The 23,039-nt window shown below is 37.5% G+C and overlaps 1 protein-coding gene across 5 annotated transcripts in view; it reads left to right on the top strand.

Annotated features, from left to right (window-relative positions):
- Positions 1-351: 351 nt before the first annotated feature.
- The window catches only part of CACNA2D1 (calcium voltage-gated channel auxiliary subunit alpha2delta 1), a gene marked incomplete at both ends in the record, with an annotated part of 429,826 nt that continues 407,138 nt past the window's right edge, over positions 352-23,039 (top strand). For all 5 annotated transcript variants that reach the window (XM_082308450.1, XM_082308448.1, XM_082308449.1 and 2 more), the window contains one exon: positions 352-446. In XM_082308450.1, coding sequence (XP_082164576.1) covers positions 352-446 — 95 coding nt within the window. The remainder of the gene's footprint in view (positions 447-23,039) is intronic.

Genomic DNA, 23,039 nt, shown 5'->3' with positions numbered 1-23,039 from the left:
GAGATCTGTTACAAAAGTAGCCCTGATGGCGGCGGATCAGATGAAGCTGGAGCTGCTGCTGGAGTAGCAGAGAGTAGAGTATCTCTCTCTCTCTCTTCTCTGTTTCTCCTCTCCCCCCTCTCCACCCACAGATCTCCATCGTTTCTCCTCCTCCTTCCCACCCTCGGCCGCGCTCCCGCTTCTCCGCACATCTCTGGGCTGCGCCTCCTGCGAGGGGGCGGGTGGGGGGGAGCGGAGGAGGCTTTAAAAAACAACAGCCCCCCCCACCACCACCACACAGACAATAATTGAATTTATTATTATTGCCGTCTCGCCGACTTGGGGAAGGGGGATCGATCTTCGATCAGGAAGATGGCTGCTGGCTGGCTGCTAGTCTTTAGCCTGACACTTTTCCAGTCCCTGGTGATGAACCACTCCTCGGAGGGACCCTTCCCTTCCGCCACCACGTAAGTCCCCGCGGGCTCCGGGGGTCCGGGCGGGGGGCACGGCCGGGGCGGGGGCGCGCCTCCGTGCCGGGGAGAGCGCGGCTCCCCCGAAAATACAAAGGGAGATAAAGTAAGTCCGGGCGGAAAGTGGCGGCGAGGTAAAATTGCAGGATTTCGGCTGCTTGTGCTTGGGAAAAGAGTGACGGTAGCAGGGGGTCCCTCCGGGGCGGCGGCCGGGGGGCGGGGAGGGTGCCCCGGTCGCGGCCGGCGCTGTACTTTTGAGGTAAAGGCTTTGCCTCGCAGCCGCGCTCCGGAGCAGAGCCCAGCTCTAAATATACCCCGGCAGCTCGGCCGTGCTGACAGGAAAGTTTCGAGTTACACAGAGCCCGCCCCCTCCTCCCACAAGGGTTATTTCAGCCTGCCTGGAGTTCTAACACTATTAAAAAAAAAAAAAAAAAAAAAAAAACACTTTAGCAATTTTATTAAAATTGACGCAAAAGACAAGATTTTCTTGCCTTTCCGCGGCGGGCAAGCGAACCGGGCGGGCGAGCCCGGCTCGGAGTTGCGAGCCCGCTTCGGCTGAGCCCTGCCTGGCTGGCTTCCAGCGCCCGGCACGAGTGTTTTGACAGTTGGAGGTTTGCTTTCTGCCCGTGGGTGCCGGGGTGCCGCGTGTGCGCACGCGTGTGCCACACCGGAGGGGCTTTCGCAGGCTTAAAGCAGCACAACTAAAGAAGTGTTGGCTTCGGCGGTGGCCTTGCAAATCGTTGCTTCTCAAAAACCACCTTTGCCAGAGCTGAGGGATGCTCTCGGTGCAAGCAGCTTTATGTTTTGCGGGGCCGTATCTTTAAAGCGCTGCGTACTTGTTAGCGTGAAAGTGTTGCCCAGAGCAGTGCAAAGAACACATAATGAAAGCATGCAATAAAAGAAAGGCAGAAATAAGCCAATACACCATATTTGAGATTCGCCTACAGATTGGGAAAAACCCCACACAACAAAACACTATGGGACTAATGACCGCGTTTTCTTCCTTCTCTCTTCCTTACCTTATTATTTTTGTATTCTTTTTTTTTTTTTTTTGGAAGCACTTACCTTAGTCCCTGAATCTGGGGTAAAGCTATCAGTAGGTAACTTTTAAGTGGATGACTCACTTTAATGCATTTTACATAAGAAAAACAGTGCTAATGGTCGTCTTCCCTATTGTTTAACGCTGGGTAGAATTTATTGCCCTCCTTCATCCTGTGCAGAAGGATGAGTTTACAGCAATTACCAGCAATGCATTTTCACCAATTAGTACTGCTGGTAGGTTGTTATAATTGGATTCAGTGCTGAGTATCGGTTCCATTATGAAAGACTCAAAGGGATGCTCGCACTGTTAAAGAAAAATACAAAGATAAGTGTAAAATAACCACTTAATATCTTATAAGTTGAATAAATACAGCCTTTCATTGAAGGAAAGATTATCTTTCAAAATATTCTCGTATTGCAGTTTATAAAGATGTGCCATGTAGAAGCAAGAGTGACAAAACACAAAGCCAGGGCTTTTTAAGTCACTGCTTTTCTTGTGTTTGAGCTCCTGTATTTACCATGTCTTATTGAGCTGATAAGGTTATCATACACAACTAATTACAGTTTATCTTCTACATAGATTTTTTCTCATTTTAAAAGAGAAAGAAATATGGAACCTAGTGAAATTAAAAGAATACTGTATAAAAAGAATATTGTGTAATTCCAAATAGAAGTCTAGATCACTTTTTATCATAACATTACGTGATATTTCCTTAAAACTGTTTTTGTCCTTCTGTCCATATTTGCTAATTCCCTTCAGAATTTACCTTTACTGCCAGTCATGATAATAGAAATTGATAACAAGGAAACATATTATATAATATAACTTTAATTATAACTATACCTACAATATAAGTAATTCAGAATATGATGTTAATCAATAGCATTTCCATGTTCCACACAATCTACTTGCTGTTGGCTTTCTTTTTTCTCATTATTATTCCATTGAAATATTGTAGAAGCAATCTATAGTGCCTGTCCATCCTTCATAGTAATGCTTCCCCTTTGAAATTAAATCAAAGTGCAAATAAGGCTTAGTTCATTTAGAAGACAGCACAACAGGTTGATGCAGGGAGAGCTGCTTTGCAAAAAGTAATGATGTAGCAGGTGAAAGAGAAAACAATTTTTGGATTCTTTTTTAAGGCTTGACAGCAGTGTTTTGTTTCCCCACTATAGATTACAAACGGAGAAGAACAAATAAAAGTGACACAAATGCCCTTAATGTGAAAGATTTTATACTTTGAGAATATTAAAAACAGGAAAAAAAAACACAGGAGAAGAGAATAAAGGAAAGAAAGGATATTAATAATTGAAGAATTGAAGGTTTGCTGATATTATGTTCTTAGCTACCTGCTTTCTCTCCATTATTTTCAGTCTCTTTTTCTCTTAAAAAGTTGGTCTGAGGAAGCAGTGTTTCCCAGCTGTTGTATGAAAAGTGTGCATATTCAGGGCTACGTAGTTCATGATTTCATCAACAACTCATTATTGTACAATCACTTTTCCTTCAGTCATCTGTTCCTTCAGCATCAGTAAATATTTTAACATGTGCTTTTACTAAAACATTCAGAAGTCCTTATCACCAATACAGTAGTATACAAGTATGAAACATTTTTAGCAAAAAATGCTGAAGGTTTAAGCAATGCCTGTTTCATAGAATCTCAGTCATTTGATTAATTTTACTTCTCTGACAAGGCACAAAGGCTCAGATATATTTACCCAGCAATGTATAGAGAATTTCAAGTGAAGGATTGTGCTGCATTAAATGGGAGCCTTAATTTTTCATTGAAAATCTGTGCAGGTGGTATAATTGCATTTGTTGCTTCCCGTGTTGGAATATTTCCCCACAAATATTGAAGATTTTTCTTCAATGAACTATTTAAGTATAGTGGTAATTATGTCTTGATTTTTAGCTGTAAGGCTTAGCTGCTGATCGATAGATACTAGGTTTCATTAAAATGTATCATTTTCATTGTATCATGTATTGGGGATCTATTATATGTTGGTACAGGATGTCATGCTCTTACTTTTAACATAGCAACTCCAAATACTTCAATTAATTATACACGCAGCATAGCAGATATCTTGCACTGATATGAGGATATTGTTGTATATAGTACTCCTGTCACTATAAGCACACTACTGCTAACACAGTATGCAAAGCATTTCTTTCTTTGTAGCCATATATATTTATTTATTGTCCACATGTATACAGAGTTGAGAAAAAAATACTATTAAGTAAATGTAGTTTGTATGTTTCCTGATAAAGGTAGCATAGGACTCACTTTATTTCTGTTCTTTTATCTATACTGCATCAAAACAGGTAGCCTTGAGTTTAAAAATATGTTGTAATTCTTAGAGTATACTTTTGACACAGTATGTCTTAGCACTGTTGATATTTTTACTGATAGTGAGTAATGTACAATATAAAGATGTAGCTACTGCTTTCTGATGATAAACCTGTGTGCACTGATTAAAAAATAAAAAACAGCCAACAAAACAAACCAGATATTTTAATTTTGATAAACCTATAGATGAAGCCTTTCAATATCAATGGTACTGTTTCTGTAATTACATCATTCTGAATATACCTTAATGTCTGTTTTTATTTTATTTTTTCTAATTTTCCTCCTCCACTCATTTTCTCTCTTTCCTTTATCTTTTATCCTTTTTTCCTCCTCAGTCACCTGTTCTGTATGTAGAGATTAAATTATACATTATATTCAAGACAGACCTGCTACATAGATAAATCGGTGTAAAATACCTGAGGATAAAAATGATATACATATGAACATATATATATACACATATATATATATATGTATGTATGCAGGCAGGAAATATTTAGAAAAAAAGTTGTGTATTCCCATATTTTATTTGCATGAATCATCCTTACTGTTTCGGTGTCATTAGGACAAGTCAGGGAAGTCTATGTGAGTCATATGAATTAGGGCTTGCACAACTGGGACATTTGTATTTTTGGTTTCCGCACATGGACCTAACAAGTGCAGGTCTTGCTGAGAATGTAGCTGGGCTTGGTACACAGCATCGCTTTCTATATAAAATCAGTGACCGAATGTAGATAGAAGATATTTATGATGTGTTCTTTTCATCTGTTTCTACTGTCAGGCTTACGGATTTTGACACCTTTCATATACAAATAATCTCATTTTTAGGATAAAATCTGTGATAGAAGAATGACAATTTTATTGCTGATGTTAATTAGAAAAGACAGCTGCATTAATGGACTGTAAAATATCAGGCTCCTCATTTGAAAATTCTATTTTCCAATCTATTTAAAAATCTTCATTATTAGGAAAAAAATAATCTGCTGAAGTGTACCTTCGTATCAGTTGAACTGGAAAGAAAGCCAAAAGACGTAATCTACTTAGAATCAGGGAAGTGAAATATCACCTCTTAGTGTTTTCTCAGCAGCACGTCTGAATACCGAGTATTACACAAGATGTATAAACCCACTGATATTTTAAAAAGTATCACTCCAATCCATTCTTCTAGTAGAAACATACTTAAAGATAAGTGGGAAACAGCTTGTTGATTGGTGTTGGTTTCTTTTTGTGAGTGTCTCTGTACATGTGGTGGTGATAAATGCAAATTATTTGGATCCACAAAGCATTTTCCTGTTTTACATATTTTATGATGTAAATTGTGAATGGGTATTTTTTTAAATTCTGTTTTTCTTCTTTTGTTTCCCTATTAGACATTTACGCTGGGGCCTCAAAATTAACAAATTCTATAGGTTTACATTTTATTAAGTATGACAATTCAGCTGAAAACGTCAAAATATATACTGGTTATAAGAGACGAAATTTCATTGAAATAAATCAGCATTGTAGAGATTCTTGCCATCTTTCATTTTGCAGTGATGCTATTTTCAGAAGTGCATTGCTCATACCCTGCAAAATGATTTTATCCAAGAATTCAGCTGCTAGAAAGAGAGCTGGAGCTTGGCAGCACAGTCGTCTGAAATGTATTCATTGTTAAATAGAAGGCCTGTTGTACAGATCTTAAAAATATTTATCTAGCAGAGCATTTTAAATTGATGGAAGCACGGTCAAATTATTATTACTTTAATCTTTTGTAACAAAGAGACAAAATAGACTATACTTGCCCACCGATAACTGTGATCTGACATGCTTGTGCTTTTATTCTTCCCTTCTGTGAGGATCCTTTACCCAAGGTAGTATTATCTTCTAGGCCAATGTTTGACTTAAACCTCTGTGAGATAAGGGTTGCAGTTTAGGAGCATTTTAGTAGTTTAAGAGAAAAATGACTCATTCTCTCTGTTGTTGAACATAGTAGAAACAGAATTGGGCCCCAGACTATTTTGTACTTCTTTGCAGCAATACAGGAGCTTTTGATCGCTGTATGCTTGGGATGCATGTTTTGCTTAGAGTGCTTATAAAGACCTTAGTGACAAAAGCTGATATTATGGACTACAGAAAACATTGTTTTCTAGTGCCTTGTTAAAATGTCTGCTTTAACAGAAGAAAAGATTTACCAGAATATAACACTGGAATAAAACTGTTGGACCATTGCTATAATTTGGTAAAGCCAGATGCCATCCTTTATTTATGTCTTTTATGAATGCTGAATCAGACTTCTTGAAAGAAGGAATGACAGCTCAGTGTCCTTGGTGTCCAGGTAAAACGTATCTAGCACCTTGAAAATACACAGAACTTAAGTATAAAATAATAACTGCATTTCTGCCCCCACCGCTGGGCAGCGCCTGTGCATTGTGTCTTAGATCGCACCTAGCCCATTCCTGCATCAGCTTTTTCATTCCATCTACAGCTGCTGCAAGACAGGTATCAATGAATACTTAAACGATTTGCATTTGAGATTGTAGCTCTGAATTATTTCTCTTGTTGCATCTATTAAATAGCCTGATCCCACTCAACTTTTCTCAGGCGTATTTTGGGTAATGCTCTGTTCTGTAGTATCAGACCAAGAGCTGGGTTTTGCATCAGTTGTGCCGTTGCTTACTACAGCAAATTGGTCATTGCTGTTACAGAGTGTTGTGATTGTTCTTTCCCTTCTGATTTCCAATATTAAAAGAGAACCGGAATCAATATTGTTTGCGGAATATGATTTTTATGTCAAGCGCTATTGTGTAATGAACACAGTAGTGACGCCGGAGTGGCTCACATTTAAGGTGCAAATATGTAACACAGATAGTGAAATCACTCTCAACTGAATTTATACTTCAGTGATGTTCACGGGTTTGATATTCACAATTTAGGGCCAGACTGTGGTGCTGAAATTAAAAAGTCCCATTGATATTCTCAGAAAAAAAAAATGAGTGTTAAGAGTGAAGATTTTAAAAATATGCCTCAGCACTTTTTAATAGCTAAAAATTAATGGCGTACGCCTGCAGCTATTCAGCTCAAGAGGGATTTGTCTTTTCCTTCTCCAGTGCTCTCCAAACTATTTTTTGACCTACTCTGCTTCTAAGAAAACTCAACGTTTCACACCTTCCTTCCTCCCAGACTTAATAAGTTTTCAGGGTGAAATGTAAAATATACTCCCTCTTTCACAAGCATACTGTGGCAAGAATATGGCTCACCGTTTGGTAATGTTACACTAATGGTGTCAGGGAAAGGACCACGGTTTTTCACTTATGTCCCTCCTTACAACACCTTTCTCTGCGCGCCAACAGCAAACTGCTGACAAAGAGCCGAATTTGTGTTCCTTGTATAATTTTTGCTATTTATTTACAAAGAATCTAACAAGTTTATGAAAAAGATTGACATTATTTTGCATCAACAAATCAGCAAGCTTTTGCAGTTAATTACAGTAATTCAAAATCAGACTTTTTTTTTTAATCTGAGGCAGGCCTAAAATACCCGTAGAATATGAATGTGAAGTTATAATATTGCTGACTATTATAAAAAACCTTTTATTGGATTTTTGACCCTGTTTTTAAATTACATTCTCACTCTCTCTCATTTGAGAGTTGGCCAGGACAGGAACTATAGTCTGACTTCGTAACAGATTTTCTACATAGTGATTTAAGCATTTTTCATTTTGGAAATTTCTTCTGTTTCTCCAGAGCCATAAATGTTGAGCCAGGAATGCAGAAAGAAGAGGATTTTTTTAATGTGTCCAAAGGATCATATGGATCATATGGGCTAAGAAAAATTTTTTGCACGGCAATCATTATCTTTAACATGGAGGTATATATTGGATTAGTGGTCCTTTTTTCAGCCCTCATGCATATAAAGCTTTAGTTGAAGTCTATGCGCAAAGACGCTCAAATTTATCCATTATAATAAATTCTGATTCACTTTTGACCTGATTTGTGAAGTAGATAAGAACACTAAGGAGTTGCTGAGTCCACAGTCTAGTTTTTGCAGCAATCAGATGATAAATTATGTTAATTTTTATTTAAAGGAGAAAAGCTAAACTTGGTTCATCTAAACAACTTTCTAACTCAAGTGCGCCTGTTTCCTCTGTGTAGCTCCCCACTAGACTGTTCTAAAAGCTTAAAATGTTCCCCAGCGATATAATCTCTCTCTCCCTTATCTTTACCGGGATTTTTTATTATATTTTGCTAAGCATGGACTAAATCTTCTTTCAAGTAGGCATAAAAATAAAGTTATAGAAGTTCTCTGGGTAAGGGTGGCAGGACTAAGGCCTAAATCAAGGCATGCCATTTTTCTCAATTGTCACTTTTAATATCGTGTTGCATTTTTCTTTCTGCACTAAAGTAGTCTTAAACCAGTAAAAGGGAAGTTTTCTTCGTTCCTGGAATAAGTAGAAATTTGCCACACCTGGCTTGTATTGGCTCTTGATTAGAAATCCAGACCTTTTCCATAGGAGGAAACTGAGTCACAGGGGCTGTTCTGTCGAAGATTATTAAGTGAAACATTTTGCACTCTGAGCTGGAAGAATCATGTTTATTGATACCACAAGAAGGAGGAGAGTAATGAAAGAGAGGTGACTACAAGTATGAATTACAATGTTAGGGTTTTTACTATTCCTTCCCCCACTCTTATAGGTGAATAACTTACTCTGGCACAAGTAGATCCAATATCCCATTAGACTAGTCAAAATGTTGAGGGATAAGTTCAACAGTCCATTAAAAGGCAAGTTTTGATTTATGATATTCAGATGTAGACTAGCAGGAAAAATGGATTATTTTTTAAATGGCTGAACAGACCCTCACAGTAATCATTTTCCCCCAGTGTGGATTTGAATAGTCTCTTTGGTAGAGGTCTTGTGGATCCTAAATACAGCCCTATACTTGGAGGCAGTACTCTTTACTTGGGGAGTGCTCTGCCCTATGAGGTACATTGATACTCTGTTTTGTGAGTTTAATCCAGAAATGTGGTGGTTTCACATGCAGATGTTAATGCAGATGTTGCTTTTTTGCAGTATATGGCTGATTTCTTTTAGTAGATTGAATTACAATAAAATATAATACATAGTATACCATTCTTCAGTAAGTATTTCCAATACTTCCTGCAGAAATTATTGAATGTCCATATTTTCTATTAGCCACATATGTAATTTTATTCTTTTTACATATGGATGTAACAAATCCATTAGATTTTTTTTCAAAGACAGGTTAAAGTGAAGAGACATACATGTAGGAATGAGTGGTGAGAAAAGATGGAAATTGAGTGAAGTGAGCATTGAGCTTTCTTGCACCATCATCTTCTGTGGAAAGTTATCCTTCATTAGGATGGATGCAGCTGTGTCTGTATTTCCTAATGCAGCAAGTATTTCTTGACCTGAAACTTCTCATAAATGAATGCAGTGGCACCAATTTGGGAAAAAAAAAAAAAGAAAAAAGAAAAAAGAAAAAAGAAAAAAAGAAAAAAAGAGAATAGAAACAGAAGAGGTAATAGGCTTTTAAATTTACTTCTATTTACTTATATTTAATCATTTATTTAATGATTTTGTTTTCTATGATGTACATCCTGAATTGTGTATATCTTGGCTGAGGTCTTTATCATTATATGTCTCTATTATTATCTGCCTCCCTTTATCTGCCTTGCATTATTTCTTAAGTTTTGTACCTTAGTTTTCCACACTAATTTCTCTCAGTAAAGTAGGAAACTGCAGTATCTTACAATTTAGTAAGGCAAGGGTTTATTGTCAAGATTAATTTGTTAGCTAATGCCTCTAAAGCCCTCTGTAGTTGAAAAGTGTTGTTGAGCTGTTAAGCCTTGTTTATTAAGATGTGTGTTGCTATATTCGTACTTTACCTCAGAAACTTGCGTGACCAAACCTTTCCTGGATGGGTGATACCTCTGGTTTACCTGGTTCTCAAAGTTTTTTTTTTTAACAGAATCTTTGTAGAAAAGGTACGATCATATCTGCTTCTTTTGGTAACTTGAGATCTGGGGAGTTAGAAGAAGTTAATCCCCACGATCTGTACTTCTTGGATGTACACAGATTGTAAAACATAAGCTTAACAGCATTTTTAGAAACTAACAGGAGTCAGCAAAAATCTGCAGACGGTATCATGAAAAGAAGCCAGCATATCTGATTCATGCCAACGCTGCGTGCTAGTTGCACTCCTTTGCCACACTGCAAATCATTGAAATCACTTGGACCTGTAGATGCCCAGTTTATTTGAAATTTGTACTGTGAATATTTTGTACTTTCTAATTAAAACGGCGGCAATAGGTAGGTACAATACTAGCCAAGGGCTCATGACAGTTGAGTTAATTAACCTGATCTGCTACCCGCTTCTTTTGCAGAACTGTCTACTGCTGGTTTTATTCCTTCTGTTCCCATTTCTAAAATGGGAGTGACACCCCAATTGTCATCCTGCTTGAATAAATGTGTTGCATGTTGCAAGATGTCCTGCTTCTGTAAGAAAGATGGTCATAAAAGTACATAATTAGTGCTATTTAGGTGGTCCAGCATCAACTTATTTCCGTTTATGGACTAGTAGCATGCCTAAGATGATCATTAGCAATCACTAATTACCTCATAATCACCAAGGCTGTTAAGGTTTCAAGCAGGAGTAACATAGTTTTCATTGCAATTATTTTTGGCTTGCCACAAACAGTAACAACCGAAGTGTAGTCCTTACCAATATTTTTTGTTATTTACCAAGCCACTTTTCTTGCCTTAGCATCTTCTTGGATTAGACTTTTATCTGTTGTGAATATATTTTAGATTATGTGGGTAGATGTATAAGCTGCGAGAGGATCACTAATATGTGCAGGAACATGTCTTAAGGAGATTTCACTATACTATACACATGGGGAAAAGCTTTGTGGCAACTGAAAACAGAATGTGGTCCTTATAGTCACTTTTGACTGATTAGAAATACATGAAGGATTAATTGGTTTGTTGCACGACTAAGAGTATGTCTCAGGATATACTCTAAATGTCTTTGGAAATGATTGGGTACCCAATTTCATCCTCCTTGGCACCAGTGTAATTTCAGCAAAATGGGTATCAGTCCTGTATCATTTAAATCCTGAGTGCAAGGATGAATTCACATAAAATAATTTCTGATTAAACACATACAGGTTTCATCGCAACGGAATGAGTCATCACTGTCAAAGCCTGATTGTAAAAATTACATAAAATAAAATGTAATACATGATCGTATTAGGCTATACAGAGGGGAATAGTAAGATATCACAAAGAAACCATGCGTGATATCAGATGTGGTCATTTGTCTTCCTTTTAAATGATAAGCTCTGACACCACTTCATTGTCCGTGCCCCACTGAGCAAGTGTTTGTAAAAAAGAACTTCTTAATGTGCCAGAAGGCATTGAAAAATGTTCCCCCAAATTAGGAACAAACACAATTTTATGTAAGTGTGGAATTGTATGGAAGAATACTTTCCTTTTCAAACTGCTGCAACGTCTAGTAATGTGCAGGATAACTGTAAGTGGCTTTCACAAATTTACTTTTTGCGTGTTTTTTTTTTTTTTCCTTAAGCAATTAGTTCTAGAGCTCAGCACTGCAATTTGGAATGGTAGGAATGATAGAAGAAGTAATTTATTTTAACCCCTCATTATGCACAACCAAATAATTCGTTCACCTTCTGGTATGAAATCTTGATTTTTCAGGTAATTAGGTTTAAAATCAGCTAGAAATTTACAGACAAACATATTTTTTTTCAGCAAAGCTGGGTTTACTTTGAAAGATCATGTTGGTACTTTTTGGGGACATGAGGTGAAATTCTGATGTGGTAGCTGCTTTGCTATTAGAAGCACTCGGCCAGTATCTTTACTCATCTGCTATGTAAATGTTCCTAGTGTAGATACACTCTCCCAGTCTGCAAAATTAGGATTAAAAGCACACATCGCTTCCTTGCATGGATGGTGAGAGATGCAAATAACAAATGGCCGTAAAGAATATTGTCGTGGATGTATAGAACAATACTTTGCTTGCCAATATTGTGCTGATAGTGATTTTTCCTTTCATAACTCCATTTATTTATAAAATAAAATACTTTTATGGCCTGCAAGGTAGTTTTGCACAAAAATGCTCAGTTATTCTTGTAGATATCCATGCTTCTGCAAACACTATGTATTCAGTAGTGATGCTTTCAGCTTCGCAAGCACAGGTTAAACATCTGTGATTAAATATTTTATTCCACATATCTAATTACCTGGGGCTCTATTTCTTTTTAGTGAATGGTATCCTACTCTACAATTGTCCCATTACTTTCCGTGGGAATAATCTGTTTATAGAATAAAGTACTCATCAGTCTTTAAAAAAAAATCTAAGTTAAAAGTAAGTTATCTGATTGTAAAGCTAAACACTTGAAGACTAGGGAATGCAAGATACTGAAATTGCCTTATGGCCTTAAATTGTTTTCCTTATACATCTTCATGGTGATCCCGTCTTCAGCTACAAAATCAACCGTTATTTTTTCTGCCGGAAACACGTTTCATTGAGGGTATGTAGATATACAAGGGCAGAATTATGCTTACATGTTCTTACATATTAAAATGCAGGTGAATTCTTATTTTGGTTATTTGACTTTACAGCTTTTATGGTTTTGACTTAAGAGTTTTTTTTCTATAGCTAATTATTCAAAATGCAACTCCAATGTAAGACTAACATGACAGGTGGATTTTGTAGATAACTTTGGTAAAGCTGCAGAGGACATACCTTGTCTCTGGCAATGAAAACCCTAGTAATAACTTCCACTACATGGAGAGATTGCAGAAGCATCTGCCTCTGAGAATTGAAAGTAAGGTATTAGCCAAAAGTTATTCTTTGAACCCAAAAGCTATGGTAAAGATACCCTACGCAAAGAGATGTTTTTGAGATGTGTTTGGTTGTTTTCTATTGCTAGGACATTGTTTCACTGCAGAAAGAGAACTCGCTGGCTGATCCTGTGGTTTTTATACTGTGCGACTTCAATAATTGGTGCAGCCCTTCACTGGACAGGAGTTATTTTCTAACTGGGATTTTTCTTGAAAATTACAAAGAGGAAATGTCAGCAGTACACCACAGAAATACCTACCGTTCTAGTTAACTGCGTGGCTAAGAAACTCACGCTTCTTGTGTGCCTAGCTCTATATTTAATCTCATGGTGATTTTGAGAGCAACCATATCCAAATTTAAGAGATTTCACCAATACCTGAAATTCTAGATTTCTGGTGTACCAAATCCAAATTTCATATACTGACACTTAATGATGTGTATTTGGATAGAAGTTATTCAAGGCTTTCTTAATGGCCAAATAGATAACCTGCAAACGGGGGATCATCTGCAAAAGGACTCATTCAAAGAATGCATAAAGTAAAGTAGTTCTTCATTACCTATAATGAAACGTCCCTACAATATCTGCAAAGTAAGTAATAAAATAAACCTGTTTTGGTTTTTTTAAACTTGCAGTATTGTGTGTTTTAGTCCAAAGTCCTTAAACAAATATATGATAGGCAAATGTAGACTGTATGAGGTACACAGTTTTGTTTGTTGTTGTGGAATTGAGCTTCTAATTCAACAGTGATTTAGATAGATTCCAGTTTGTGATTTGTTACTATGTGATTTGACACGGACACACACCCTCCATGCGACATTTCTTTCACCTGGGAAAATTGGATAATGAAGTAATGAAGGTTTTCTTGGCTGATAATGCTGTCTATTTTCGAATGGAGCAATTACACAATCTTTTTAGCACTCAATGTCTATCTAAACAAAATCAATGCAAAAATAAGGGCTATTTACGGTGAAGTATTGTTATTTTACATTGTTTGTGTAGTTCTCTGAGAGTCTGAAATGATGCTGAAATGATACGGTAAAAAATTCTCAGGAGCTTTAAAACTAGCAGTTTAATGGCCACCCGATTTTTCTCTCAACTGAAGTAATTCACCACTATTTGTCTGCCTCCATACAAATGTAATGCCTTATCATAGCTACGCTTACTTTTTTTAGAAGAAAAGCTCATTCTATGCATCTCAAAACTAGACATGGTTTGAATTCACGTGGTTTCAAAGTTGTAAGTTAGGGCTGGATTAAAGCTTCCAAGCTATTTATTTACAAAAATAAAACTGGAGTTTCGGGCTCCATTTTATTCTATTCTTATCTAGTCTTTTTTTTCATCTGTGAATTCTTCAAAAGGGCATAAAGAATTATTTGGACAATGCTTTCAAGATGTAATATGCTGTGTAAGTCCTGATTTTTGCTATTGCATATCAGAGCAGAATAAAAGTCTGAATACAAATTGCTATTAGAATTATGGTGAAGATGAATGCCTATTCAGGCTATCAGCTGCTTCGCAGATTTTAACCTACAAATTAAGGTAAGGAAAATTCAGATTAAATATACACAATGCCTTGATAGTACAACTAGGTAGCTTGTGGATTCAATCTCTAAAAGTTTTCGTGGTGCTTCTGAACTGTTAAGCTTCTAAATTTGTACTAAAGAGAAATCTGAAAGAGCAAAAGCTCTCTCCTGTATTACTTGGGAGCTGGACAGTACTTTTGCCATTGCGTAACTGTTTTCTTTCCAACTGTTATATTATTAAAACAGGAAAAAAACAAGAACCTTTTCATTTTTAAGTTCACTTAGAAGGTAGAAGTATGCAATGGTGTCAAAATAGGATTCTCAATAAAACATTTCCACTGTAGACTTTGACTTTAAGGTTTTTGGATCAAGTACTGCATTAGCTAGTTCATCTGAAGGAATTATCACTAAATGACTCTGATACAACATATTGCCTGGAAACATTCAAGGTCAGGCTGGACTGGGCCATGAGCAACCTGATCTGGTTGAAGATGTCCCTGATCACTGCAGGGAGGTTGAACTAGATGACCTTTAAAGGTCCCTTCCAACCCAAACTATTCTATGATTTTATGATTCTATGATTCTATTTTTTCTTACTTCATTTTTGAAGACTTCTTGCAGGAGTAGATTTGTGGATAGTTTTAAAGACTTCTTTGTTGCCAGCCTACTCCAAAGAAGTACTGTGATGACGACTTATGTCCGCTTTTGTCTTAGGTCACATCTTTTGATTAAATTAAGCTTCGCCTTTTCTGTTATCATGCTATGGGACAAAATAATGCTAAAGCTGCATGGAAACGGTCTGTCATCCCTGATTTTTGTGTGATGGTAAACTAATTTCAAAAAGTCATGGAAATTAGGTACAGAAACAAATCTGTTACATCATTTATTATATCTCTGATGCATTCCTGAATATAATTTCTGACATGGCTGAATTAATTGTATACAATTCAATTTAACATATGTGAATGATGCAGTGTCTCAGACCAGGTGACTGAGTATTCCTCTCTACAGACCTCAAACAGCAGCAGTGCATGCATCATGTACATGTGTCTTATTAGCAAAGTGCTTGGAAGCTCCAATCAAGAAACAAACCCCATATTATTATGGATTCTGTATGACAGAAGCTTATGGGACAGAGATCCTTAAGCAGAAAGTTTAGCATGGAAACAGCATCCCTAGTAATGATAAAGCAATACAGTTTATGCATCCTGAGGGTTTTCTCTGATAATACCTGTAGGGCAACAAATAATGGCAGGGGTAATATTATGTATACTAATGTGTGTGCACCTCTAACGTGATGCAAGACAGCCAAACACTTTCTATAATGTTTTCTCCTGTATGTTCATTGCTGTTATCAATATCAGACAGACATACTTGTAATGCAGGCAGACGTTAAATGGTCATATGGTTTAGTACCCAAGATAATGCTATAACCTCTGCCATAGGTGACACCATTAGTCATAGGACAGAACATTAGTTTGCCCAATACTTAGTGCAAGGCTCTTAGTCTTTTGTAAATGTATGTTGTCACCCTTTAGGACTTCATAAAACTTCATAAAGTTCTCTTACCATTCTTATGCTGCAGATGTTTTTGCATGTGAACATTTCTGGACAGTCCAGTTGTGCTACAAATAGTAAAAAAAAGTATTTGTAGGACTGGGCACAGCTAGTTTATTATAGGAGTTGGATGCATTAATTTATTACAGTACACTTAGTATGGTCCCGTTCTGTCGTCAGACTATGGTCAGTTGAAGAGACTTAAATTTCTGTATCTCAGCTTCAATGAATTTTTGACAGCTGTTCAGGCTGACATCCTTTGTATGAATACACTGGGGTTGCATTGGTTTTAATGGGAGTAGCATGTGATATGTTTTAACTGTTGATACATGCTTTGCCTTATTTCTATGTGCTAGCAATATTATTGATACCATACAGCAGTATTATACTTTCCCATTATGAGCTACGTTAATAACTAGTAGGATATTCTGTAACTGGAGAATTACAGATGATTGAATATTGATTGACATGACATCCAATGAAAAAGGCACTAAGCTTTTCAAAAATATAAACTATACTTCAGGCCTAAATTTATAAAGTCCTTTTATAAACTGCTGGTACCTGTGACCTTAGGCATATCACATGGTTATCTTTGCCTTAGCTAATCGGTCTGTACTATGCACAACATCACTGCTCTGTGCCAAGCCAGGCACAATGGATCTGATTTCTAGCAAGTATTGAATCATTTAATCCTCTGTCTTTTACTCTATGAGGGAAATGCATCGATGTAGATTGCAAATTTCATGTTGATGTCAGTAAAGCCATAATTTTGCCCTATACAGTTCGAAGTAATTTCTGTGACATTAAGGTACGTGGAACTGCTGCGTGTGTGTGTTGATCATACGCAGTTTTCCTCAGCATGCCTTTAGTTCTTTATTGAGCTGAATGTAAGTTCATGATCTTCCACGTGTTTTTATATTCATTTGCCTCTTGCCTCTGTATATCTACATATACATTAGTTATGGACACTCAGCAGATGAGCTAAGTGTAACTACTGACTAGTGGTTAAAACTAGCTGGTAGGCAAATAATTAGGGTTACTTTTGAGAAGATTCAGAGGTATCTGTGCAGCTGCTGTCTGTGCTGTGTGTCCGAACTGAAACATCCATATTAATGAGTATTTAACATCTTTCATGAGGACTGAGCATTTTCTCTTATCCAAACATGCACATCATTAATTTTTAACAAATAAATATGCATTTCATCTGCTGTTGGTAGGAAAAAAAGGCTTTTTTGTTTGCTTTCTGAGAAAATAATAGTTACTGAAACTTAAATTAAGCTTGGCCAGTAATAGATGTAGTTTGTTGAACACTGGGGAATACTTAAAGGCCATTTGGTTTCCTTTCTGAAAGAGAATGCAGGGAATCTGGTGGTGAATCAGGTATTGTTTAAAAGGTTACTTGGATTGTTATGATATGAGTCAGGGAAGGCGGAGCGAAATTCGGTTTCTTTGTTTAGGAATTGCCATGTAGCATTTAGAAAGGGGTATGTGTGTGAATTTAAATAGCATCATTTTCCCTACTTCCCCAGCAGTGCTGTTTCTTTATCCCTAATCTGTATAAACCCAAATATTTCTGCTTACTGGGAGATCAAAAATTTGAAAGGAGTGGTGCACCTCAGGTGGGAGGAAGGCAGCATCCATGTGTTGAAAGAGAGCTCCTGCTACAGCTGGATGCCTTTCCATTTGAAATGCAGTACTCTGCTATTCTGTTTAAAACAAAGAAAGGGATCTGAAGCCTTTACAACAGGATTGCTTTATTAATTGGTTGCATAGTGTTTTTTAAAGAAATCTACATGATTTTCATTTTGTTATGTTCCCATATATGTCTACGAATCATCAGTATAGAAAGAAGTGCTGTCAGATTAGCAACCAGAGAGCAGCCTGGATTCAGACAGTCGAAGCCAGAAAGCCCATTTCCAGTGACATTGCTAAGCATGGGGACGAATATTCGCTGGAGTTCACTTTGTATTGAAAATGTTGCCATAAAGGCCTTGCCCTTTCAGCTAAGGAGCGGCAAAGCAAGGGATCCACCTGAGGAGCACAGGTTTGACACAGTTGGACTGCATCCAGCTTTGAGTATCACTGTGGCTTCCTGCGGGAAGCCGGAGTCGCTGATAACTAATGAGGTCCGTACCCTGTTCGGAGCGCTCGCTGACAGCATGTCACAGAGCAGCGGGGTAATATAAATAATAAGATTTTGCTCTGTTTTCTTTATTGCTCTTTGTTGCTTTTATTTTTAGCTCCTTGCTATAAGAGATAGGTCTCTGGATTGCTTGCTCTGGTGCACACACTTTCTTTTTCGCTGGCTGTCTCTCTCTGTCTCTTGACAGGTGTAAGGAGGATCCTAAATATAGAAGCCACCCGTCAGTTGGCTTCAGCAATCAGCAAGCACTGATTTAGCAATTCTCTTAACCAACTAAGCTCCAGAAGGGTGTTTCTTTTAAATGTTTATAAATTTATTCAATTACAAGCTTTCTTTAAAATTATTAGCAAACCAGGTTATCCTATAGCGTGAAGAATACCATAAGCAAGTATGTCTCAGAAATGATAGTTGTCAGGAATGCTCTTGCGATGGAAGGGAGAGAAAAATGCTTTTTAAAGAACTCTCGTATTTTAGCAGTTTAGTTAATGGTGCAATATCTCATTGGGGAAAACACTGACACTAGGTATAAGTACAGTCTCCAGTTTTTAGATGAAGGAACACACTTTCAGGCATAAATAACTTTACACTTCCCTGTGAATTTTTCCTCAGGAGACTTAACTGCAAGTCTACTGATTAGCTGGGGTTTACTTTGCTATAGACAGAAATTAGGCGCGTGGTGAGAAATGCAGTTGTCCTGCACTGAATGTTTATAGGGCTCAATGAAAGTATTTTTAACATAGAGTAATATTTTTCATGATGTACATTTATTTATGCTTCTGTTGAGGTTAGCACAATACTGATTCTTAAAAATTAATTGGCCAAATTCAATACATTACCATTGCAAACAGTTCTAATTAGGATATTTGAAAAAAAAAGAGCTGCATCACTACATTAAAGACAACATACACATTTTGTGTTAGTCTGTAGGCCGGCGCCTTAAATTCTTTCTCTTCCTTGCTGCCAGTTGACATTAATATTCATAGAAATTTTTCACAGTCTACAGAGAAGAGGAGAGCCTAAAATTCAGTATTTAATTGTGACAAGTGAGTTGCATGTGATGAAGAACCTTTTTGATACTGATTTGCTTTGATTTTTATGTTTTATGATTGTAATATACTTCTAGGATATTAAACATTGTGTTAAACAGAGGAACACAAGTGAAGTCAGTGCCTTTATGTGGCTCAGAAAGGCAGTAGTACTTTTTTCATGATAGTTGTAGTGGTTACATGTGGCCTGTCTGGTTGTGAAAAATTCTGTAGCAAAATATAGCATGGGTTTGTTATGCTTATGTAAGGTTTTATTTTTGGCAATCTGTTTTCCCTATAGCCAGCCATGAGAAACAACCTGTTCCCCTATTTCTTTTTTTACTGTTTTTTAAATTCATATAATTTACTGCAAGCTTCTGCCAGGTCTGGGACATCTGCTTAGGTGGTTGATGGAGAATGATTCAAACCTACAGAAGGAAGTAAGAGGCTTCTAGGTAAAAATAGCAGGACTAGCCCTGAGAAAAGGACAAACGGTTTAAGGTAGAAGAAGTTTCCAAGAAAAGGATGCTTTCTCCAGCGTGGGACAAGAGATACGGGGTTAGGTCTAACTTGATACAGATAGTCTCAAGCTTTATACCTGAAAATCCAAACTGCATCTAATGCATCTTTTGGATAGAAGCTCCTTTGTATTTCACAGATCAGAACTTGAATCTGCTGAAGCCTAATAGTTTTGGTTATGAGCTTGAATTTTTGGGTTCAAGGGAAACTCAATATTCTTCAGTGTGAACTCATGTGATCTGACTGCGACTTACCAAAGGAGCAAACCAGAATTGCCAGAAGCTGGTAATGCAGCTACCTGAGCACAGCTTTAGCTGCAGCCAGCGGCTACTATGGCAGGCAAACATATCTCTGCTGAGGTATGAGCCACCAGGTTGGAAGGAAGAACTGCTTGTTTAAAAATGCTTGTGCATCTAATAATTAGAAGTTTTTTCTCTCCTCAGTCCTCCAAATTTCTTTTTCAGTGCAGCACTATGTTTTTTCTAATTGGCTAGAGACCTGGCTAGATTCTGTCTGCCTTTGGCATATCATTTGCTGAATACAGTGGGAAGAACTTTTCTGTTGAATTTATTTTACCAGCCTGGTGTTTATTAGGCAGAAGAGATGGTCGTCCCCTCTCATGAGCATTGTCATTTAGTCAGAACACACAGGAGTGGTGTTGTGGCTGTATGGTTACATGGTTCTTCCTTGCCCTCTGTCCAGGACAGAATCCATGTACTCTGCTTTCACCTTTGTGTTTTCATAGTCTAGATACATTTTCTAAATAGAATAAAAAATTTGGTCAGATGATTTTTCCATCAACCTCCACAGGCATTAAATCAGGTCCATATTGGGATTATGTGAAAATATTTCCATTTTTGTATCTTAGATCATAAAGTTACATGAAGAAAAAAATAGCATTTGTTCAGGAGAATTCACACTAAAACAGCTTCTAGCAAAAGATAAGGAAAAAAAATGCATTTAGATGGTGAGAGTTAGGAAACTACTTTCCTAATAAAAAACTTTGTTTGTCTGCCTACCTATCTATTGATCTTTTGATCTCTCTATTCATCTATCTATCTATTTACTGGGATGAAGTTGTAGATAAGAAATAGTGCCTATAACTGGATTAAGAATGTAAGAAGGTTACCAAGAGGATGTAAGAGTACTTTGTGAGAAGAATTACTAAGATTATTAATAAAAATAGAATCACTGGTCATGTTACATGCTTGGTAATACTGTGCTTGAAGTGGAAATATATGGAACAAAAAGAATCCCTGGGAATCTGTAGCAGTAGGTAGGGGTGGTTTGCAGTGCTGATAGTGATACAAATATATGTTTGTCCAAATAAAGAGAGGAGGAACTCTAGAAGTGTAGAGTTCATAATCTCTTATGCTGAAATAGTTTCCGAAATACTCACTTTTGTATGCGCACATTTCAGGTACAAGGTAGTTTTTGTCTCCCCTCTCCATGCTAGTCATTAGAGCCTGGCAGGAGTTGGTCAGGTTGGATGATGCACAAACCCCAGGCATTTTCAGAGAGCAGAGTTACAGATAGGAGGTATAAATCTTGAAAAAAGCACGATCAGTTTTGATTTTCCCACAGAGAGAAGGAGCCCTTCACTGTTTTCAAAACAGACTTGTGACTAACAGCTAGCTGTATAAATAATGGAGATCTTGTATCTCATTTGATACACAAGAATTATCCTCTCAAGATGTACGGTAGTCCCTTAAGCAAACTAAGTATTTACTTTTCAAAGGGCTGGGTAGTTTTTAAAAGCTTTTCTTTACTGTCACTCAATAGTACTTATATTACTAGAATTTGCATTTTAGCAATTTCAGACCTTGTGGGGGACATCAAGTATTTTATTTGTTAGAGTGAAAGTAATATATGCCCTCATTTTTAAATTCTAGTCACTGCTTTCAAAGGTAATGGTGAACAAAATCCTCTTATGAGGCATTAGTCCCATACTCTTAGTGAAGTGATGTTTTGGGTTTGTATTCTGTGAAATAGGATTCTTCATGGTGAGAGTTACATGGAAGAGACCAAATTCAGTGCTGTCAAAGTAAAAGGTTCAGAAAACAGATGGGCAGGATGGCGGTTTTAAGAAGCAAGGAAGAACTGTGATCCTCATGTCTGAGTGCAAACCTACGCCGTGGCAATTACATAGTATCATCTTTTCTGACATTTCTGGCTTAGGATTTACAGGATCTCAGAACCTGTAGGTCGTACATATGCCTCCCATTTTCTTTTCCTTCATGAAAAAAAGTTAATTTTTAAAGATGCATATTTCAAAGTGTTTCTCTTTGTGTTGAAGATTGAGACTACTTCAGATGTTATGAAAATTATTCTTCAATGAAAATAATGTCTCCTCTAATACCTCTTTTGGGTTTTTTCAAAAGATATTGCTATTACGTGATAGCAGTCTTCATGAAACTTTATCCGTTCCAGGCTAAAACTCAGAAACCTCTACTAACAAAACGAAAGAGCCAGTACTTCAGGGAAACAGGTCCTACAAATTAAAACTATAATCCCTATCAAGAGAAAACAACAAACAACTGTGTGCATGTAGTCTATGTATGCTTTTTGCAAACACTATGTAGAACCTGAGCTTGGAGTACTTATCTCCAAATTTATTTAGAACATTTAGCCTAATTCTATGACAGTGATGTATGTTTACACAGCATTTTTCACGAAACAGTGGTCAGAGGGCAGGACCTACCCAAATATCCCTTGTTGTGGCAAAGAGTGGCTGCAGCTATGCCTTCGTGCTCCCCAGGCATTGGAGAGCCAGTGCTGATCCAACAGCTGTCCCGGGATGGAAGATGTCAGAGGTATGGAAGGCATAGGTTGCAAAAGGCAGAGGAGGTCTGGTATAGGTTCATAGCTTTCTCCTGTGAGTCTTCATTCCTGTTGGCCATGAAATCTCAAATGCAGCTTAAACTCTGGCCTCCCCAGGCAAAACTTTTCAGGAAACACTACTTTGTCTGCTCTTCAGGGAAGACTTTACTAGAAATGCAGGCATCAGTTGTAATCGACACCTGCTTGCTCCTGTCTGCAGGAAACTAGTGTGTGTCGTATATGATGTTAAACTGAAATGTCAGCACCAGGGCAGATGTAAACCCATCAGCTATAGATAGAAATGTAGTACAAACTGAGATATATGTGTATCAACTTTATGGGCTCTGCTTGCATGAGTGAAAGGAAACCGAGAACCCCACAGGAAGATGCTCTGTGTCCTGAGCAGCCACACACCTTAAGCCAGCCCTCTGTTTAGCCCTGCTTGCAAACTTCTCTGACCGCAGTCATCCCATTTCTAGTTCAAGAGTTAATCCCTTGGTGGCCGAAGCACAGGAGTGGCAGATCCTCAACTAGCATGATCCTCTTAAGGGAAAAGTAGATATGCCAGAGTTGTGGCTCTGCAAAGTCCTTAGTGGGGCACTTTCTGAGAGATTCCCACCTGTGGCTTGTCCAAACACACAATTTTTGTTTACTTACTTTGCAGTGGGGATTAAGTAACTGTAGGGATGGGATGGGGAGAATTAAAGGGACACTTGCTAGGAGAGTGTTGCCACCTGGCAGTGTAACAGCTT

Source organism: Platalea leucorodia (assembly GCF_965183815.1).
Source record: "Platalea leucorodia genome assembly, chromosome: 4".
Lineage (NCBI taxonomy): Eukaryota > Metazoa > Chordata > Aves > Pelecaniformes > Threskiornithidae > Platalea > Platalea leucorodia.
Note: the sequence above shows the minus strand (reverse complement) of the source record. Positions and strands in the feature narration are given on the sequence as shown.